This window comes from Terrapene carolina, unplaced genomic scaffold (assembly GCF_002925995.2).
Source record: "Terrapene carolina triunguis isolate 2854851 unplaced genomic scaffold, T_m_triunguis-2.0 Scaffold137, whole genome shotgun sequence".
In the NCBI taxonomy this organism is placed as follows: Eukaryota; Metazoa; Chordata; order Testudines; family Emydidae; genus Terrapene; species Terrapene triunguis.
Window position 1 is genome coordinate 2,581,102 of NW_020664488.1, and position 21,567 is coordinate 2,602,668.

Here is a 21,567-nt window from a genome sequence, read left to right on the forward strand (position 1 = left end):
ATATTCTTGCCTCGGGCGCAAAAATAGCAGGTTACGGCTCTGTGCAAACCCCCTGCTGGCTAACTTCCTAGGGGAAGGATGCAGCATGAGTTTCTGGCCCTACAGTTACAGTCCAAAACTCCACTGTTTGTACTTGCGAACAGGCTAGCCCCCACCCCGCCACTTGGGTTTCCCTAGCTGGAATCTTCCCTGAAGACTGGGCAGTCACATGGTGAGCCTGTGGCTCAGACTGTAACTTGGCGCTCACTAGGAAGCGTGCAACACTCAATGTATGTGCAGACAACCTGAGAGAAGGAAACTTAACCAAGTTTTCTTCTTTTATCAACTTCCGGTGACTGGTCCCATATTCCAGACCCTATGAAGAGAACCGTCAGTAGCTACACCTAACTCCTCCCTGGCGTCCACATATCCATCTCACCATGATTATGACAGCCACAGAGACCTCACACTAGTATGTAAATACCAGACCCAGGGGCTCCTTGTGACCCTAATGCACCCCTGTGCCCTCTGCCAGTGGGCAAGACATCCCTGGGTCTCCTGTGCCCCTGCCCATTGCAAGCCCCAACAGGCCACCCCTGCAGAGTGTACACAGGTGCCATGAGAGCCTCCTGCATCGCAGTTGAGCCCAGCTAAGCAGCTGCTGCCACTGATCAATTCCCACTGTGTGCAGTGGGAGTTACCTGGATGCAGCATCTGGCCCGTAGGGCTCCACAAGTCAAACCCTTGGGAGGAAGCTGGGACAGCCTGATCCAGCCCCAGCCCCTGGAGCCTCCCCAGCTCTACGGTCCCTTAACAGCCTGCAGCCTTTATGGCCCTTGGGGCTGGGTTTAAGACAGTGGGTCTCTAGGGCAGGGGTTCCCAATGTGGGGGGTGCATGAGCCCTTGGGGCCACCTGCTCTTCTGTCCCTGCTGCTGCCCTCATGCCCTGTCCCCTGCAGCAGGGTTGCACTGGGGGTGCAGAGGTGGTGAGCCCACAGAAGGGAAAGGAACTGGCCCACCTGGGAAGCTGTGATGCTGCATGGGGGAGGCGGGAAAGCTCTGCTCCAGGGCTTTGAGGCTGCATTTTCTCTGTGGATTTGAAAGGCCCTGGGCCAGCTCCTCTCAGGGCCCGTCTGCTGCAGGGCCACAGGAAAACTTTCCCCAGCAGGTATGGAGAGGCCAGGATCCTTTTCAGTAGTGGGAGCCCTGTGGTGGCGGCAGTGTTTATGACCGAAGCACCCACTAGCAGTCTGCTGGGCATGGCTGGGTACAGTTCTGTGCTGTGCCCTGGGGGTTGTTTATTGCTGTTGTGTAAAGACCCTAAACTGGCGAGCGCAGGCTCAGCTGCACACAGCCTGGGAAGCCCTGGTGCGGAGGCTGCTGGCTCAGAGCAGGTCTGCCCAACATGGCATCTCTGCCACGCTCCCTGCATGGCTGAAAGGGGTTGGCAATGTGGGGGGATGGCAGGGCCTGTGAGGCAGTGCCAAGTGCCCCAGCCATGGCAGAGGGCTGAGACCACTCACCACAGGCCATACCCAGATACAGAGCAGATGGGTAGATGAAGCTCAGCTGGTCCCCGCAGGGGGCAGTGGGTGAGTGTGGGTCACATCCCAGCCAACAGGGGATGCTAGCTAGCAAGTGCCCAGACCACTCAGTAATCCTTGTAGGAGGCACCTGGCCTCACCTTTGCAGGGTGGTCTGTGCACAGTCAAAGCCCCCTATCTGTCTGAGCTACAGGCAGTGGGAGAGGAGGCCAAGGTAGTTATTTCCCCTACCCAGGTACTTTCTCCTTGGTGGGGGTGGGCACACAGTGCCGGGATTCCTGCCTCCTGCTGCTGTGTGGAGGCTCCCCACCCCACACCTATAGCACCTGCACTTTGCCCTTCTTGCTGCTGGGGAGCAGGGCAGGTTTGCAGGGCAGCTTCATGAGGACATTCGCCCTGGGAGAAAGGGGAGCAAGGTGCTGGGAAGCTGGTGGCACATGGGAGCTCCTACCAAAAAGCTGAATCCCAGCCCCCTTCTTTGGGGCAGGGCCAGGCTCAGGAGCAGACTTTGGGGCTCCCTTTCTCAGTAGAGTGGCCTGGAGCAGGAGTGCACCAGAGGCTGGAGCATGCTGCAGGGCCAGCTCTGCTAAGTGCCCGCATCAGCAGCAGTGCTCTGCTCACTGGGAACCCTCAACTGGGCTGCCCCTCAGCCATTCTCCCCCAACACCTGGAAGGTTTCCTATCCCAGAAAACATGCAGCTGCTGCTGGCAGTGCTGAGTGATGGTGAGGGAGCCAGTCCTGAAGCCCTGCCTGGCAGTGCCAACTCCACAGCCTGGCCTGGGGAGCACTCCAGTTCGGATCAGCTACCTTCAGCCTCCTCCACTGTCCGGGATACCAGCTGGATGGCGAGGCCCAGGCCTTAGCATGGGCACCCCGGTGCATGGTGCAGAGGTGAGCCGGCAGACACTCCAACACCATCCCAGGCTGGGCTGGGCTGCAGGTTCCGCAAGCAGGTGCCATTGGCAGCAGTGGTGAGCATAAGCCCCTTGTGCCATGCATGCCACGTAGGCCCGGGGATGACGTGCAGCTCCAAGCTGCTGCCTTAGGACAGCCCAAAGCACTTACTGCCCTGCTGGGCAGCACAGGGGACAGGCAGGTCTGGGGGCTTGTAACACCACTTCACTCATTGCACAATGGAGGTTTATTTGGAATAAACAGTTTTCTAATAAATTATGTAATAAAAAAGAAACAGCCCAAGGTACAGGAGCCCCGGGCAGCTCCGAGCAACAGGACAACACACAGAGCAGCACAGGAAACAGAGGGGAGAGCCCCACGGGACAGCCTGAGTGCAGAGCCTTCTCTTGGGGGGCTGGGGGATATGGGCCTTCCCCTCTCCTGGCATTGTGTGTGTGTGGGGGGGGGGGAGGTAGGATCTTCCTCCAGACACTTACCAGAGACACTGAATCCCCAGGGTCTGCTGCTGACCAGGACCCATTCCCTTCCCCCAAACTACTGAGTTGCCTGGGCCCTGAGGTTCCTTTCTCCTGTGGCTCCGGCCCACACCTCAGCTCCTGGTGCTGGAGCTGCCCGGGCTGGGCCTATGGCCAAAGCTGGTAGGTCTTAGTGTTCTGGTGACCCCCTCCCGCATGCACCCCTCCCCAGCCTCAGACACAGACAGGAGGCACACAGCTCGGAGAACCCCACCAGCACTGATACTGGGAGCAGCACCCCCCCTCCCAGCATTTCAGCTCTTCCTCCCTGCCCCAGGGGAAACGGAGCAGCAGAGGGGTGAATGATGTAGGCCCCAACTAGTCTCTTCCCCAGGCACTGGGCAGGGCACATGGCACATCCCCCCACCTAAAGCTGAGCCCTAGGAGGGGAGAACATCAGCACATAAAGGGGAACAAGTGCCAAAGAGGCTGGGATCTTCCATCCCCTTGGAGAGCAGGGCAAGGGCTCTGCACTGACAGCAGTGGGCCCAGCATGCAGAGGCAGGAGCAAGGTGCTGGGCTCAGCTGTAGCAAAAAGCACAGGGCTGGGGCAGGGGCCCAACAAGCACCGCACACAGGAAGGAGGACCCCTCCTTGGTGGCTGACAGCGGAGGGCTGGAGCGTACCATGGGCGAGCGTGAAGGAGGCTGTAGGGTTGCCGCAGCCCCTGGCTGCAGCATTCTGACCTGCCAAATGCCCACACAGCCCCACTGAGCTACCCCAGCCCACTCCCAGGAGGCTGAGCCCTCGCCCCGCTCTCACAGGAGACTAAACTGTCCCCCCCCAACCCAACTCCACAGATGCCTCCCCCTTCCCTGCAGCCTTCCCCAGTGAGGCTGCACCATCACCCCATTATTCCACCAGCAACCCCACTGGCACCCCAGAAGCCGGGCCAGGGCCCCCCTGCTCACTGCCCCAGCACTGGGCCAGGTGCCAACAAGCCAGAGTAAGGCTACCCTGCTTGGGGGAAGGGCAGGGTGAGCAATGCAGAGGCCGCATTACACAAACAACAGAGCGGAGAGGAAAGGCTATGCAGCGCTGAAGGGACTGGAGAGGCCAAAGGACTGATTAACCCTTTCAGTGCTGCTGCTGGCACACACTGGATCCAAGACAAGGGATGCACACTCAGGGAAGCCCCTTTGCGCAGCTGGCAAGACACACAGGTGTCAGTGTGTACACATACATATACACACAGAGCAGCAGAGTCCAGCCAGGGGACACCTTGGCCAACCTCCAGGCCCTCAGGGAGCTCCTGGTCTGCCCTTCCCATAAATAACTCCACTGGCAGGGAAGGGATGCTGGGGGATGAACCAGCACATCCCCAGAGAGCCGGGCTCACGCACAGCCCCCGTCCCGTGGAGGGCTGTGGCTTGGGTAGCAGTGTGATGAGTTTACAAGTCCTCTGCAGTGTAAGTACAGCAGGGGGTAGAATGGGAGGCCACTTCCTTTCTGACGATAAACACAACCTGTAGCATAGCTTAGAGACTTCCCCCCACCCACCTCCAGGGCTATGGGGTGGGCCTGGCCCCCACCAAACCACAGGCAGTAGGTCCCACGCATCGGGGGCAGGGAGGTCACTCCTCGTCCCCCCCAAGCAGGAAGCCGAGGAGGAAGCTGATGGCACGCTGGCGGTCTTGTGGAGTCTGTTTTGACATCAGGTTGGGTGGAGGTCGCAGAAGGAGGCTGGTGAACAGAGTGGCTGTAAAGAGAGGCAAAATCCTGCATCAGACACGCGGGCAAGGCTTGTGTGGACGCTACATAGACGGCAGCAGGCACGGGGGCGGGTTGGGCTCTTACCAATCATATTGGCACTGACATTGTTGTCCTCCGAGTATTTCAGGAGCTCCCGCAGGAAAGCCATCAGATAGCGGAACACGTTGCGGTGACACCGGGGCAGGTGAGAAATCACCTGCAAGGGGGGAAAGGTAAGCTCCCCCAGCAGCATGCATTCCTCCTTCCCCCATGCCCGCACAGTCTGCTACGGCCCCTCCTGCCGGTCCAGATCAGGCTGTGTGCCCCTCCCAGACTGCCACAGCTCCAGGATGCCCAGCACCACCTGCCAGGCCTCACTGGCCTTCCTCAGCAGCAGGACTCCTGTGAGGAGGAGCCCTCCAGGCTCAGCCCCTGCCTCAGGCACACATCAGAGGAGACGTATGTGCCTGCAGCTGCTGGACCAAAACCTCCCGAGCCAGCTTCCCCAGCCCCCACGGCAGGCACGTGCCGCCACAGAACACTGGCCGCCCACCCCAGGAGAGGGCCTTGGGCCAGAGGGTCCCTAACTGCAGTCAGGTGGCCTGGGTGGGCAAGGGGGCAGTGCGCCAGCCTCAGAGACCAGTGCTGCTAACTGCAGCGGGGGGAGCCCCAGCGGCCCTGTGACGGGGGAGGGAGGCGCACACCTGTCGACACAGCCGACTGTCGTGGGAACAGTCCAGGGATCGCTGATACAGCTCGTAACAAATGACCGGCTCCGGCAGAGCCTCCAGGAAGATGAGGAGTGCCTCAGCCACCGAGTGGTTGCTGCCCGCTGTGCCACGCCCAGTCAAGGAGCAATCTCCTCCAGTACCGCCCTGCACAGTGCCCAGCTGCCCCCATGACTGGTGTCTCTCTGCCACCCCTCCTTCAGCCTCCTCCCCCACCCTTCTCTGGCTTTGGGCTCCCCCTTTCCTCAGGCAGCCTCCTCAACTGTGCTTCCCTCTACCCCCTTCTATTCAAACAGCCAGGGCCCTGCACAGCCCACTGTGCACAGCCCGTCCCTCTCCGAGACCCCCGCTGTGCACACCCTGTCCCTCTCCGAGACCCCTGCAAATATGCCCCATGAACAGCCCTGCTCCCTCTTACAGCCCCATTGTGCATCCCCTCGACACTCATGCACTCGACCCCCCCCCCCCCTCACATCCCCTGCCATATGCACCTCCATCCCCTTCGACACCCCCGCTGTGCACACACCCCACTCGCTGCCGTACACACCCCTGCCCCTTCCAGCACCCCCGGCGTGCACCCCACCTCTCCCTGCCGTACGCACTGCCACTCCCTCCAGCACCCCTGCTGTGTACCCCCCCACAGCCTGACGTACTCACTCCCACCCACTCAAAAACCCCTGCCATGTACACCCCACCTCCTGCCGTACCCACCCCCACCCCGTCCAGCACCCGTCATGGGCCCCCCCAACAGCCTGCCGTACTCACCTCCACCCACTCAAACACCCCTGCCGTGTACCACCACCCACCCTCTGCCATATGCACCCCCATCCAACACCCCGCTCTAGGGTGCCCAGATGTCCCGATATTATCGAGACAGTCCCGATTTTAACACATTTGTCCCACATCCCGACCACACATCGGTCGGGACGCCCTTTGTCCCGATATTGGGGACCGCTCCCCATCACCGCCAAATATAAGACAAAGCCTCTAATATTGGGACCTTTGGTCACCCTAAGCCCAGGGCTCCCTAACACAGCTCAGCTGACTCAAGTCCCACTAACCCTGCGCTTAAACGGTGGTGCAGACTCACCCAAAGTGGCCACCAACTCTCCCTCCTGGCTTTATAACCACCCCCACTCCCGCTGAGGGAGATAGTTGGCAGGGGGAGGGAGGGGCGCACATGGGAAACTGCCCCACATCGAGGCACCACCTGCCCCTGCTCTCTGCCGCGGACCCCTCAGTGCCCTCCCCGCCTCCAGCCACTGCAGGCTGCAATCCCCGGCCAAACGCCCTTGTTCGGTCACCTAGGGAGGTGGTGGAGTCTCCTTCCTTGGAGGTTTTTAAGGCCCGGCTTGACAAAGCCCTGGCTGGGATGATTTAGTTGGGAATTGGTCCTGCTTTGAGCAGGGGGTTGGACTAGATGACCTCCTGAGGTCCCTTCCAACCCTAATATTCTATGATTCTATGACTGCTGGCGGGCAGCAGCCCGGGCAGGGTGGCTGCGTGGGGGCGGCGTGGCGGGGGCCAGGGAGCTATTTACCCAGCTGGCTGGCGCGCACGGCGCCCAACACTGAATGGAGCCCGTGCGCAGCAGGAAGCTGTCTGCGCGGTGATTGGGGAGCAGAGCTATGCAGTCTGCGGGGCGGTGCCGGGGCCCCCTCCAGCCACCCAGAGCTAGGTGGCGGCGGCTCCTCCAGTGGCGCTGCACCGCCGCTTTGGGGTGGGCTTCTCCCCCAGCTCACAGCCGCGCCAACTCACTGCGCTTCCTGGATGGTGGGAGCCCGGGGAGGCGCTCTTCGGCGCTCTGCGTCGCGCACGGGGCGCCGACCCTAACAGCCAGAGGGACCTGCCGGGGGGGCAAGGTGGGGAGTCCCGGCGGTGCTTAACTGGGGCGGCTCCCGGGAAGCATCCAGCAGGTCCCTCTGGTTCCCACGGTTGGATCGGGTGTGTGGGCGGGCGGAGGGTGCTCTGCCCGCTGCCGGCGCCTGCAAGCCCCATCCCCGCAGCTCTGATTGGGCAGGAGGGAGCCGGTGCAGCATGCAGAAACCCCCTGCAGGCTCCTGCCGGCGGGCGGGTACGCTGCTGGGAGCTGCCCCAGGAAGCGCTGTCATGCCAGCCCCTGGACTTTGGCAGTGATGGGGGGTGCACACACACGGTGTGGGGGGCGTACACACACATGGAAGGTGCAAGGCGGAGGTGTCAGAAGGAACGGGGGTGCGTACGGCAGGGGATGTGAGGGGGTGCCGGAGGGGCTGGGGGTACGTACTGCAGGTAGTGTGGGGGAGTGATGGAGGGGGTGTGTACAGCAGGGGTGGCAGGGTGGAGTGTCGAGGAGGTGTACAGCAGGGGTGTGTGTGCACGTACAACAGGGTGTGGGGGGTGTGTACAGCTGTGGATGTGAGGGGGGTAGGGTGACCAGATAGCAAGTGTAAAAAATCAGGACACTTTTTTTTCGGGGCAGGGGAGGGGAATAATTGTCCTTTCTGACACCTCCGCCTTGCACCTTCCATGTGTGTGTGCACCCCCCACCCCTCTCCGACACCCCCTGCTGTGCACCCCTCAACACTCCTGTCGTGCACTCCAACCACACACACCCTGCAGTACCCACCCTTGGCCCCTCTGCTTTGCACTCCCTCATGCGTGCACACATACCCCGTGCACACCCCCAGCCTCCCTCCAACACCCCCTGCTGTGCACACCTCCTGGATATCTCATCACAAACAGAACATTTCCAAAACGGAGTCCCCATCTGGCCCCTTCATCTCTCTCGCTGTTAACAGCTCAACTATCCTCCTCACTTCCCACTTCCAGCACGCGTCCTCAGCATGGGCTTTAGTGTCTCCCCAGATCCCTGCTGCAGCCCTGCTCCATGCTGGAGCCTCCCGTCTCCCCTCCCAAAATCCAAAATGCTGCTGCTAAAGGCTCCAGCCAACCCCCGCCCTGTCTCCTCTTGTCCCTCCTCCTCCACCCTCACGCCCACACCTGCATCTCTGCTCTCTCATCAGGCTCCTCCCAGAGCTCCCTGCAGGCATCGCTCAGCACCTCCTGTGCAGAGCATAGCCATCTCCTGTACATGGTCCCCTTCTTCTGACCCGGGGCCCTGTGGGGCTTTGGTGTTTTCGAGTGGCTCCCTGCAGAGGGGTGAGATGGAGGCAGCTCCCCCAGCAGGGAGCCTGCCCCAGGGAAGGCAAGAGAGCAGGGTCTCCATGGTGAGCTGAGTCCTGGGAGGGGCAGGGAGCCAGGCTCCACCCTCAGGACTGTGAAGGATACGGATTGTCTCGGGGATACTGGTGTCCAGGCAGTCGATGATCTGCTGCAGCTCGTCCTGCATGCCAGGCGTCTGGAACAGGTCCTCCTGCCAATGACAGCGCAGTCAGGGCACCCTCCTGAGAGCTGCAGGGCAGACAGCGCAGCCGAGGGAGGCTACACGGGCTCCAGGACAGCCTGGGCTGAGGCTGAGCACAGGCGCGATGGCCAAGGCCTTGAGGAGCCAGCCTCGGCCTTGCAAACACCCAGCCTGAGTCATGGTCGGAGTACTACCGATTCACTGAGCCAAGGTGTCTCCCCCGGTCACCAGCTCTCCGTGCAGGCACGGTCCCTTTCTGTTCACCTGATGGCAAGCGTGCTTGAACAGGTGGTCCACCAGTAGCCAGATCTCCTTGGGCACCTGCAGGGGTCTCTCGCTGTCAGAGGGGCCCATCTGCAAAAGTGATTTCTCCTGGTGGGAAAGAGCAGACCCAGGGTCAGGGAGCCCCCAGTCCCTCTACAGCAAAGACACCAACACCACCACCAGAACCTGGGAGAGCATGTGCCCTACTGGCACTCACCCAGGCCAGCCAGCTCCCACCTGCCTTCCCAGCACCCAGCCACCCCAGCCCCGCTTTGGGCCACTGCGCCCCAGCCCAGCTGCCACTCCAACAGGCTCTGCTCCTTCCCCCCGCTCACTCGGGTGACAACCCTCTGTTAGGGCCACGTACAGCACAGCCTCCCCCTCACATGAGATCTGCACCATGCAGCTTCCCCTAGACCCTAACCCTCCTCCACACCCACCCTCTTAGCCCCCTTCAGACCAGGCTGGCTTGCGTGGATCACCTGACCCACTAGTAGCAAGGGTGGGAATGCAAAAAGGCTCCTGGGATAGGCAGGAAAATAACCCTTTAGAGAGGCCAATACAAACCTGCCCCCCTTCCAGGCCGCCTGTCTCCAGCAGAATGCAAAAGGCTTCAGTGCAATATTTCCAGCCAGGCCAGAGCCCACAAACCCCACCAGTGACAGGCACAGGTCTCTGCTGCTCTGGCAGGTATCCATGCTGAGGATTCCCTGCTGGCAGGCAGCGTGTGGCCAAAGCACTACCGTGAGGCTGCTCCAGTGGCCGTGGGGCAGAACAGCCTGGCCCCAGGATCAGGGAGCTTTAGCCAGCTCCCGTGCAGTATGCTGACCTTTGGCTCTAGAGCTCTCACCCAAACCAGCTACTGCCAAATGCCATCCCCAGCCTCTGAGCAAGCCTGGCAAGCCGGCTGACACTCAGCATGCCAGGAGATGCCGGAAGATGTGATAATGGCCTAGATTCCCCTCTGCACCTGGAGAAGGGGTAACACCCACAAACAGCCCCTTCTTTTGGGGGCACTTTTCTATCCCCCCAAAAGAACCCTCCCTCAACTTCTTCTCCCCACCCCCACCAAAGACAAGAGCCAAATCTAACTTCCTGCCCAGCTCCACCTTCAGGCAAGCAGACCCACAGCACTCTGGGCTGGACACATGCTGCCGCCTCCTACACCCAGCCTGCTCCTGCAGAGAGCTAGTCACCTGCTGCCTTAGGAGCTGCTCACGCTCTCACATCAGCCGTCCTTAGAAAGGAAACCAGCAAATTGCAGCCAAGCAGTTAGCCAGCCCTGAGAAGAGCTCTGTGTAGCTCAAAAGCGTCTCCCTCCTCTCTCGCACCAACGGAAGCTGAATAAGAAGAACCTCCCGCACCCTGTCTCTTTCATATCCTGGGAAGTGGGACTGACACAGCTACACGATCACTGCAAGCTAGGGAGTTAGCATTCCACTGTCCCAGAGAATGCTGAAGGGGGCCCAGCAATACACACTGGGCAGGTATTGCCGACATGGTGATGGGATTCCCTGTGCATCTCCAAGCCTCTGTCAGGCTAACACATCTCAGCAGCAGAGAACCTGCTCATTGTTCCTTTGGGCAATGCCATCCCCTTAGTTACACCCCCCGGGATTTGTAGATGGCTCCAGCTCCCCCACCGTAGCTGCAAGTCCCAGTAAATATTTCCTTTTAATCTAGCCCCTGCTGCTCTTCTCTTCACTCTAAAAGGCCGACATCCCAAACCATCCGGAACAGGACGCCAGCTCCCTGCTGCCTGGGGGCTCAAGCGCTGCATAGTGAGACTTCGTCTGGCCTGCCACATGGTGCTTCTGCACATTCAGCCCCAAGGTCCCACTGGCTGCTACAGAACTGGCTGTTTGCTAGCAGCCCTAGCGTGCTCTCATACTACGGGACCCTTTTGCTCTATAGCTGAATCCATGGTTTAGATCACACGTTCTCTCCCCTCCCCTCAGACGTACTGGCTTTCATTTGTCCAGGTTCAATCCCATTGCTGTTTCCTTCCCGACCAGCTAGCTGCCCATGACTGCGGGTTTAGCACAGTCATTCACTAATGCCCTTAGCACTCTGACATGCCTGTTCTCAAGCCTGCTGAACTGCCCCCATTCGCTGCCCCCAATGCCCACCCTGCTGGTGGTGAATAGCTATATTCAGGCTCCACTCAGTATAGAGTGCCCACACCTCCCTTTGCCTCATTTTCCTTGCTACTCACGTGAAGCAGCTGAGACACTACATTGCTTTGGACTCTCCATTCACTTCCCAAGGGAAAGGGCTTCACCCACAGTGTGTGTTCCCGGTTTTAGATCACCCTGGAGGAGTTCCGCTAGCTGCATGCAGCGCTGACCCGCAGGCACTGTTGTTGGGAATACACCTGCCATCCAGAGCAAACCCTGCCCTCTACACACATGCACGTGGCAATCCAATCACCAAGTGCACTTGCTTGGCAACTGCCCTTTTCCAGCCCTGCTGGGTAGGGTTTCCCGTGCGCAGCTGTAGGGATTCCCCTCAATCACAGGGCGCACTTTCACAGAGGCTGTCTGAATAAGCAGGACTCGTTAGCTTTAAAGTGCTAGAAATCATGTGCAGGTGAAGGCTCTCTCTCTCTCTCATGGCTCTAAACACACAAGGCCACAGATCTGGAGCAGCATGTTCACTGCAGTGAGCATGCTCCAACTACAACTTTGATCCTGTAAAGCAAAGGCCAGAGCTTGAAATCCTTATCCCAGGGCTGAATCTACACCACAGGCTGTTACGAAATATCAAATCTAAGGGCTCATCTACACTTAGCAAGCAAGTGCGTCACTGTAGCGCTTCCGTATAGACACTACCTACCCTGACAGGAGGGGTTCTCCTGTTGGCATCATGACAGGTTTCAGAGTAGCAGCCGTGTTAGTCTGTATCCGCAAAAAGGACAGGAGTACTTGTGGCACCTTAGAGACTAACAAATTTATTTGAGCGTAAGCTTTCGTGGGCTACAGCCCACTTCCCTGACAGAATTCTCCCATCAACTATTGCTGTCTACACCAGGAGTTAAGGCAGTTTAACTGTGTTGCTTGGGGGGGGGGGGTTGATTGTTCACACCCCTGAGCGACAGTTATAACAACCTAATTTCCTATTGTAGACCAGGGCTAAGGGATTACATGGATGTGATGGCTGCATAACACTGGCAGGTGCCGACTCATGCCAAGACCCAGGCCTCACTGAACACTGAAAAATGCATAGCTGGACTCTGGCTCGCCTGTGGGTTAGTACAGTTAAAACAGATAGTGTTACAAGAATGTGTTGAGTGTTTGTGGAACAAGAATGTGTTTAGTGTTTGTGGTTTGCTTGTAGGATGCTGCATGTATTAATCCTACTTAGAACAGCTGCTCCCATGGTACAAGGTAAGGTTTAAACATTTGCTCAGACTGTAAATCCCCCCAGGCAGGGGAGAAGCATTGCCCAGTGTGAATTACTCATTCACCACAAGAGGTGTTATCCCCTGCCCATCAGGAAGGATTACTGTGTCCAAAAGTGTCATTGTGGAATAAGGACTTTGTTGATTGTTTCCCCCACAGCTCTGAGGAGGGGATGCAGGGGCTAATTCAGTACTGTAGAGTGTACCTGTCTGTTCTAGGCCCACAGCAGTGCCTTCTGGCACATCTGGAGCCGACACTCCCTCTGCAGCAGTCTCCCCCTGCCCTCGCCAGGAAAATGGGAAAAGTCTGAGTTCTCATTTTTTACAGTGAGTACAAACAAAAACTACTGAGAAAGCCCCCTCAGCATTGGCTTGCATTACCTTTTCTAGGAAGCTGTCTTCTCCCTGAGAGGAGAGGAGAGGAGAGGAGAGAGAGAGAGGGGAGAGCATCATTAACAGAGAGAATCTGATTTATGATTAAGCAGAAAAGAAACAGACTCGGCAGCCTGAGACCCCACCAGCACTGACTGGCAGCTACTTCTCACATGTTTTGCTGACACCACTGCTGTTAAAGCTGCAGCAGGAGATTTAGATCCCAATTAGCCGGAATGCTGCTCACATGATGTAAAGGCCTGTTAGGACTCCAGTGAGCACCCCTAGTGACCTTGTAGCACTGCTTAGCACACAGCAGACACCCATGGCCAGAGGTGGAAACAGGTGCCTACCTGGAAGATTTCTCTGCCCACTCCCCGAGTCTTCACAATCAGCATCAAGTGTCCCTGTAAAATCTGACCTGTCCAGTTTCTCCTGTGACTATTTCTGCGTGCGTGGCAGCGGGTGAGTTAAAGACAGCCATGAGGAACTTTGTGCAATTAGGGGCAGGAAAACGTATGCACCAAAGGCCCAGAGCAAGTCAGCCTCAACTTAACAGTACTACATGATAACGCCTCCTCTTTCAACTAGCAGAGTTCTCCCACACCTTCCAGCCTGTGTACATAGGGACCCCTCAGCTACCATGGAAAGGCAGCAAAGCCCAAGGGGGCCTGGGGTCAGGAACCCCCAAAACCTAGACAAAGTGGGCTCCCCTTCCACAGCACTAGGTGACCGGAAGCAGAGATAGGCAACATAATCTTAGGCTCTGGCAACACCCAACAGCCATGTATTTATACCTGCTCCTGTATCTTTTACTTCATACATCTGATGAAGTGGGCTCTAGCCCATGAAAGCTTATGCCCAAATAAATTTGTTAGTCTCTAAGGTGCCACAAGGACTCCTCGTTTTTTAATCGCAGAGAGAGTGGCTCACTTTACTGCCTGTCCCACCAGGGCACTGGCCTTCTGCTTGCCTGTCCCCTTTCTGTGGTCAGTACAGTTACAATTTTTTTATTTTTTCAATTTTGCTGTGTGAACGCCATCTGCTCCTGTGGATGCAAACCCTCCAATAGGCTGCTCTGGGTCCTGGACTGGCATTCCAGCTGACAGCAGAAATGGTGCTGGTTCTTAAACCACAACAAATCATTATCACCTGGCCCCTGCAAGCACATTCAGAACTGGAGAGAACCACGCACAAACACGTCTCCAGATACACTCGCTATTCCACACCAATCCAATTTCCAGACCCTCCTTCAACCATTCTGTCCTGTTGTCTTTTAGAGATTATCTCCATTCTGGGTCACAGTCCAAGTCAAGTTGGCCTTAATTTGAGCAAAGCTTTTGATGCAGTAGGCTAGTTTCACTATCTAAACCCAACAACACCAGAGAGATAACAGATCTCCTCTCAGGACCTCCTACAGCCCAATCTCTGGATCTATAGGAGGAACTCAAAGATCACTCTGCTCATACATCGAACAAGCACATCTGCCAAATGTGCATGCTTGGTGTGAAGCCATCATGTGTGTTGAGGGTGCTATCGATACTGTCTGTTGCTATCATTCTCTCTGAGCTTGTCTCCTAGCCTCGGGGCAAGCCCCATAAGTCCAGAGCCAGAATAAATATGGGGAATTGATTTTGGCTTTAGAAGAACCCAACAGTTTGTTCAGATAAGTCACTGGCAGCATTTGGAAAAGACCTGTATTTCCTTGTGCACCCAAATCAGGGCCAGACTCTGGCATTTTCTGACAGCCTCTCTAACAGCTACTCGCAGGACTGCTTGGAGGCAATGTCTGGAAATGACAGACTCCTCTTACGCTGTGCCCTGAGCTGATCATAATCAGCACCCCCTAAAATAAAAGGTTTCCATAAGGAAACCCAGGCAATTCCAAAGACGCAGCGGGAACATGACCATGAGGGTCTGGATTAGCTTTTCAGCCCATTAAATATTAGAAGCGAAGCCATCAAGAGAGGGTGGGGTTGAAAGCACAGAGCAGTGAATAGTCCTTAGGGGAATGTGAGGAAAGCCAGGGTGCAGCATGTGGAGGGGAAGCAGTGGCAAGCCAGGACCATTACCCACGTGAGGGAGGTTAGCCCTTGGGAAGTGCGGCCATTTTTAGGAGGGGGACAGTTCAGTGTCTGGTTAATAAACCACAGTGCAAATCTCAGGGAGCAAGCTCCCAGGAGCTTCAGGACCACTGCTCCTTACCAGATCGACAAGTTTGGTGACAGGAACTTCGCGGATTGGTCGTCTCATTCGGCACAGAGCCTCCAGGGAGGTGCCGAAGCAGCTGGGCAGGTAGCTCCCACTGATGGTGAGGAAGTAATCCTTGCCTCGGTCCAGGTGAAGGACAAGGATATCCTCAATTCTGTCCTCACATGAGTTTAGGAGGGTCACAGAGTCCTTACTGACATACACATCCAGGGAGATGTCCACAGTCTCATCTGAAACACGCAAGGGGCACACATGGACTCGCAGAACCCCACAGTGGAAAAGTAATGGAGACCTCCATGGACAGACACACAGCACAGGAGAAAGCTGGTCAGAGTGGCAGAAATCCAAAGTGGAAAGGGAGACAGACGGTGCGTGAGGGTGGGAATGGTGACAAACAGCAGGAGAGAGGGAAAGGACAGAATGGTGGTGGCCTTAGCCAAGACACTACAGAGACAGTGCATAAAACTCACTCGGCTCCAGGTACCCCTCACAGGGCTCGGCCCGAAGCCATGGTTTACAGTACTGGCTATCATTGAGTTTGGGGATGAAGGAGAAGTGACAGGTGACCTGCCCGTTGTTGGTGATCTGGAACTTCTCCTTCTGTAGCTGCCGGAACTTCACCTTCTCAAACACAAACTGCAGAGCAAAGAGAAAACAACTCTTCTTATTACCTGCAGGGAACTGTAGTTAGGTATAAGGACTCCGCATCTCCATCAACAATGCGAAGTACAGTAACTCCTCACTTAAAGTTGTCCCGGTTAACTTTGTTTTTATTGTTACGTCACTGATCAATTAGGGAACATGCTCGTTTAAAGTTGCGCAGTGCTCCCTTATAACATCTTTGGCAGCTCACTGCTTGCAGGATTCTCTGGAAGAGCAGCCCCTCCTTGTGGGGATTAGAACCCCTAAATTCCCTGTAAGGTATGTGGCTCGGCAGCTGCCCAGCAGCAGTTCAGCTGTCCCTCCCCCACACTGCCGTGCTGCTCCTGACCTGCCCTCTGCCTTGGAGCTGATCCTGCGAGCTTCCTACTTGCTGGAGGAGGGGGGGAGAGGGGTGCTGATGTCCCCGATCCGTACCCCCTCTCCACAAAGTGGAGGAGGGGGACAGGGCTCAGGGACAGAAAGGAGGGAGCTTGCTGGAAACTGTTGCTTCCTGTCTGAACTGGCTGATCTGCTTCAACGGGCACTGTACTTGAAGTGGGGTCAGCGTACTTAAAGGGGCAATGCACGTCTCTCTCTCGCTCTCTCTCACTCATGCATGTACCCCCCCAGCACTTTGGAAAGTCAGCACCTGTGCAGCCGTGCATGAGCTGTCAGGAGGAGGGATTGGTGCGCTCCAGCTGGATAACGTGGGCTCATCATCATCATGTTCAGTTTTTGCAGGGAAGTGTTTGCAGCTACTGCCCTGCATCTATTGTGTTTCCTCCCTCCTGCCTCAGTCCATGCTGCCTTGAAGAGTGTGAGGCTACATTAACAACACGTATTACCCCATTAGGGCTCAGCCGAGTGCTAGTTCATCATTTAGCAGCAAGACATTCCCTGGGAAATATTCCACCCTCTGACTCCACCATCTCAACCAAGCTTCACAATCATTCATTGCTGTGTACAATATTAAACTGTTTGTTTAAAATTGTTTAAAACTTATACTGTATATGTATATAATGTCTTTTGTCTGGGGAAAAAAAATTCCCTGGAACCTAACCCCCCATTTACATTAATTCTTATGAGGAAATTGGATTCGCTTAACATAGTTTCGCATAAAGTTGCATTTTTCAGGACCATAACTACAACGTTAAGTGAGGAGTTACTGTAAGTGCACCCAACCAGCGTGCTTGCTGAGAGGTCTGGGCAATGCACAATTTCTAACCCAATACCTGGTTGTGGGGAGGTAACTGAAGTTAGTTTTTGGCACATTTGTCCACGTTGGAGTTTAATAAAACATTATCAGGCCATGTCTACACTATAGCTGCTATAGGCCGTGCAGCTGTGCCACTGCAGCACCGTAACGTAGACGCTTCCTACACTGACGGAAGGAGCTTTTCCATAGGTGATAACTAGGTTGACAGAAGAATCTTTCTGTTGACCTACCTGTGTCTACATTGGGGTTAGATCAACCTAATGGTGGTAACTCACAGCGTGAAATTTTTCACAGCCCTGAGCGCCGCAGCTAGGTCAGCCTAAGTTTTATGTGTAGACCAGAGCCTCAGAGTCCTTTTAGAGAAATTCTAGCCCTTCTGCAGCTGCTGGTCTTCGGGAAGCAGACAAAGAATCCGTTTCTGTTCTCACCTCTCTCCGGCTAAGCTCCAATGAAGGAAGGAAGTCATTCTCCATTCTGTCCATCATGCGAACAATATCCTCAAACAACCTCCGGTACCTCTGCTCATCCACAATCTTCACCTGCAGGAGATCAGATCATACTCACTGAAGGTATAGGCCTCAATAGTGTAAACTCCCTTAGTGGTTTATAAATAACTGCAGCAGAAGCTGAGGAGATTCTTGGGCATTTCGCATGTGCAGCTTTGAAGACTGAAGATTGGCCCAGTTGCTCCTCCAAGTCTCATGGGTAATTTCATGCAAGTTATTATACCTGCAGTAATGGTGTCTTTTTCTGGCCAACGGGCACCAGGAAGGATCTGCTATTTGCAGGAAATACTCTAAGGGCAGCCTGCAACTAGTAGCACAGGCACTCTGCAGTCTTACCGAAAATTCCTCAGGATTTCAGCCTGCTTGATTGGGTAAGAGGAGAAAGCAATGAGATGTCTAGGAGACCACCCTAGTTCAGAAGTGGGGGAGAGGAATACTGGACACACATGCTGGCTCCATCCAACAGGCCAGGGATCTCAAGTCTCTTCCCTCCCACAGCTTATATTCAGCCATTCACAGCCCTCCCAGGCCAGAAGTACCCCAGAGTTCCTGTTTCTCCAAGCAGAGCAGAAGCAGCATCATGGGAGTGGGTGCAATTGTTTACAGGTAGCTCATAGCCCTGAGGAGGAGCCAGCTGCAAACAGCTCAGCGCACCGGTCCCAGTGGCAGACACGTTGGGTCACACGTCAGAGCCTAAGAAAAACTGTTAACGCAATCAAAGGCTGGAACCTTCCTGCTGAATACTCTGTATGTCTGCTGTGTAAACTCCAACCATTGTCTGTGTCACCATGGCACAAAACTGCTCTGGTTGCACAGCCAACCTGTGCTGCATATGAGAACAGCAGCTCTTGTGAGTCCCCTGCTGCAGAGACTGAGGTAAGTGAGGCTGCCCAGCGGCTATTACTCATTTCTGCTCACCCCCCTCCTTTTTATATCAATACAAACACGGTTGTTTGTATCCCTTGCTTCAGCAGATGGATCCTTTAACTTGGAACTTCAACCAAGCGTTCTCCCCCAGCACATCAAGTGACAGTTACCCCAATAAGGAACAACGAGCTGACTGGCTTGTGGTCGCTGGTTTTCAGGTCCATGTGACTGCGGTACCGGAGCTGATTAATGTTCCCCCCTCTCCAGAGGATTCGATCACACCAGGCTGGCACACGACACTTCCCGCTGCAGATATACAAGTTACAGGGAAATCAGACAGTCCTCCTGTCCATCTGACCATTCCCCTCCTCAGCCAGATTGGTCCCTGCAGGACACACTTCCTAAGGCAGCACCTCAGTGATGGGGCTCTCACCACTTTCCTCATCCAAAATGGTACCGTTCTGAAATCGCATCCCCTTACTTCTGTTCTCTTCTCTCTGCCCCCTACCAGGGCTACAGTCCTACACTGGGGGTGGCACCCTCCTAATACCTAGTTAGGCTCCCTGCCCCAGTTGTCAGCTAGCCCATACACATGGATTTAGTGCCCCAGATCTATTCATCGTCCCCGCAATCACTGGGGTTGCTCTTCTTAGTGCCTGTTAACATCTTGCTGGTACTGCAGTGATAAGAAGTGGAATGGGCTCAGCGGGGGCTATCACCATAACCTGAGGCTTTTGTATATGTGGCCCCAATTTGCATTAGCTTCTTTTGTTGCCACACTTCGGTGCAAGCTACAGTTTAATTTACTGCCCACTGCCCCCACTGCTGAAAGTCTAGTCAGCTGTTCCTGCTTTCCAGGGTCCTCGAGTCTCTGTGTTTTGGATTATCTTTCCCCAGATGAGCTTGCATGGGCAAGAGTAGCAGGGCAATCTTCCCCTTTAAGGGCCTGCAGAGCCAGGGAGCAGCAAGCCCTGGCCTAAGGAGAAGCCCAATGGACAGGTGTTGGGATCCAGTTGAGCAGCAGCTAATGATTGCCTCCAATTCCCAGCTGGAAGATATAAGGACCCAGTTCTGTAAGGGAGGAGGGAGAGCCAGTAGAGAGAGACACTTTCCTGAGCAGCAGCAGAAGGCTGCAACAGGGCAGGTAGGCCCCGTGGTGCCCCTGAGGCTAAGAGAGGTCCATGATCCTTGAGCTACTGGGGGAAGAGGACCCTGCAGTGCCAGCCTAGGTCAGGACTATCATTTTTGTTTCCTGTTAATATTTCTTGCCTTTGTGTGGCAGAGGAATCAAAGAGCCTGTGCTGAAGGCTAAACCAGAGTTCGGCATGGCTGACTCTTCTGTCCCCAGGCCCACCAGACTACAGCAAAGCTGACTCTTTCTGAGACTATCTGCACTTACTCCTAACCCTCAAGTGCCTTTTGTGTTGTTTCTCTGTCCTCAGAGGTACTCCCCACGCCTCTCAGAGGAATATCAACTGTATGTTTCATTCATTAGCCTCACTGACATTCTGCGTCAGCAAAGAGCTCCGTCCCAGGTAATGTCTAGTCCATTTATGAGGGATCCACTAGGTTACTCAATGTCATGCTGATGGCTCCAGACGTGTTTCCAGGAGAAGGATCAGATCCTAATAATTCAGCCAAGGAAAGAAGCTGTGTGGCAAGATACTGTTGGCATCACAGGTTAACAGGCCATCATCAACAGACTTACCTGGAATCCCAGCGGTCTGTTTTAGAGTCAAATTTGTACGTGGGGATGAATTTAATTTCTCCCTCTGTGAAATCAGCAAAAGCTTTCTTATGAGTCCGCTGAATATTCAACTAGAGGCAAAAAGGTACAGCCTATCAGCACAACAGCAAAGTCTTCACAACTCCGCAGAGCAGAGTTACAGGCAGGGCCCTTTTACTCCACAGCCATGGACTCTGTCTCAGAACCCACCCCTTCTGACAGAACCGTGCCCCCAGACAGACACATTCATTACAAAACAGAGCTGCTCTGAGTGCAAAGAAAACCTTCGAAAGACAGGTGCAAACTGACATAGTGCGGCCTGCCTGAGTCTGTAGACAGCATGAACCAATAGACAAGAGAGATATGAACTGCTCCGTTCATCTCAACCAAGTGTTAACTTTGAAACCTAATGATGACAGTTAAGCAACTCCATTGCTAACTACTTCACTGCTGATCATTTTAGCAGAAACCTACAGCTGGTGCACTTGGCTGACAACGCCAAACCAGCTCTAATAAATCTCCTATCCAGTTGCAAAAGCTCCTAAGTTCCCCTAACAGCATCAAAAATTCAGTTTGTTATTTTCAATACAAAATTCTGCGGCATCCTGGAAATTAAGAAGTAAGAGGCAGCATGAAGTCAGATTTACTATCACCATAAATGCTCTGAGGGACACTGCACTGAGTGTATTGTTCCTTTTGTGTTTCACTGGATAACCCCCCCTTTTTGAAATGTATCCAACGCTGCTCCGGAATTTCCAATGTGCTCCAGGGACATACTGCACAGCCCACGCCCATCACAGAACTCAGGTCCAGCTTGTTGAGGAGCACACAAGGCCTCAGTTACAGGCAGGAAACCCCAGTGCTCCTGCAACACACTTTCCAGGGTCCCGCCGAGCTGTGACTGACCTCTGTCATTGTTCCCCCTCTGTCCTCAAGAGCTGGTGAGAGGAGCTATTGGGTATGCAGGGTGTATCTCTTAGCTTTAATACACATTCCTACAGCCTAAACATCACATCCTTCAGCCAGACACACTTTTTAATATTTTTAATGGGAACTAAAACGGCAAGTAACAAAAACACCCGAGAGCCATGTCTACGGGTACGTCTATACTTACTTCCAGGTCCGGCGGTAAGCAATCGATCTTCTGGGATCGATTTATCGCGTCTTGTCTAGATGCGATAAATCAATCCCGGATCGATCCCGGAAGTGCTCGCAGTCGATGCCAGTACTCCTGCTCCGCGAGAGGAGTACGCGGAGTCGACGGGGGAGCCTGCCTGCCACGTGTGGACCTGTGGTAAGTTCGAACTAAGATACTTCGACTTCAGCTACGTTATTCACGTAGCTGAAGTTGCGTATCTTAGTTCGAAGTGGGGGGTTAGTGTGGACCAGCCCTAGATCTCATCACCACAGGGTACATGCCAGCCCTCCCAAGCGCAGGGATATATTAAAACAGGATGACCCAATTTGACCCACATGGCTGAAGTTCACTCACCTGGTCATACGTCAACAGCTTCTGAAGCTCATTCTTACTGATCAGAGTTTTCACCTCACTGGCATCAGGGAGGCACAACCTGTAGTTTAGGTCTCCCAGCCAGATGACAACACTACACACAAAGGCAAACATGGAAAAGAAAAGCCCACAG

The 21,567-nt window shown here is 55.1% G+C and overlaps 1 protein-coding gene across 1 annotated transcript in view; it reads right to left on the reverse strand.

Moving 5' to 3' along the window:
* Positions 1–2,647: 2,647 nt before the first annotated feature.
* OCRL (OCRL inositol polyphosphate-5-phosphatase) overlaps positions 2,648–21,567 on the reverse strand; it is a 31,994-nt gene continuing 13,074 nt past the window's right edge. The window contains exons 13-24 of the mRNA XM_029911946.1: positions 21,417–21,528; positions 19,907–20,016; positions 18,369–18,504; positions 17,254–17,364; positions 15,438–15,603; positions 14,962–15,197; positions 12,766–12,789; positions 8,985–9,092; positions 8,645–8,729; positions 5,351–5,478; positions 4,752–4,863; positions 2,648–4,653 (exon numbers count right to left, since the gene is read on the reverse strand). Of these exons, the coding sequence (XP_029767806.1) occupies positions 4,529–4,653; positions 4,752–4,863; positions 5,351–5,478; positions 8,645–8,729; positions 8,985–9,092; positions 12,766–12,789; positions 14,962–15,197; positions 15,438–15,603; positions 17,254–17,364; positions 18,369–18,504; positions 19,907–20,016; positions 21,417–21,528 (1,453 nt within the window). The 3' untranslated portion in view covers positions 2,648–4,528. The remainder of the gene's footprint in view (positions 4,654–4,751; positions 4,864–5,350; positions 5,479–8,644; positions 8,730–8,984; positions 9,093–12,765; positions 12,790–14,961; positions 15,198–15,437; positions 15,604–17,253; positions 17,365–18,368; positions 18,505–19,906; positions 20,017–21,416; positions 21,529–21,567) is intronic.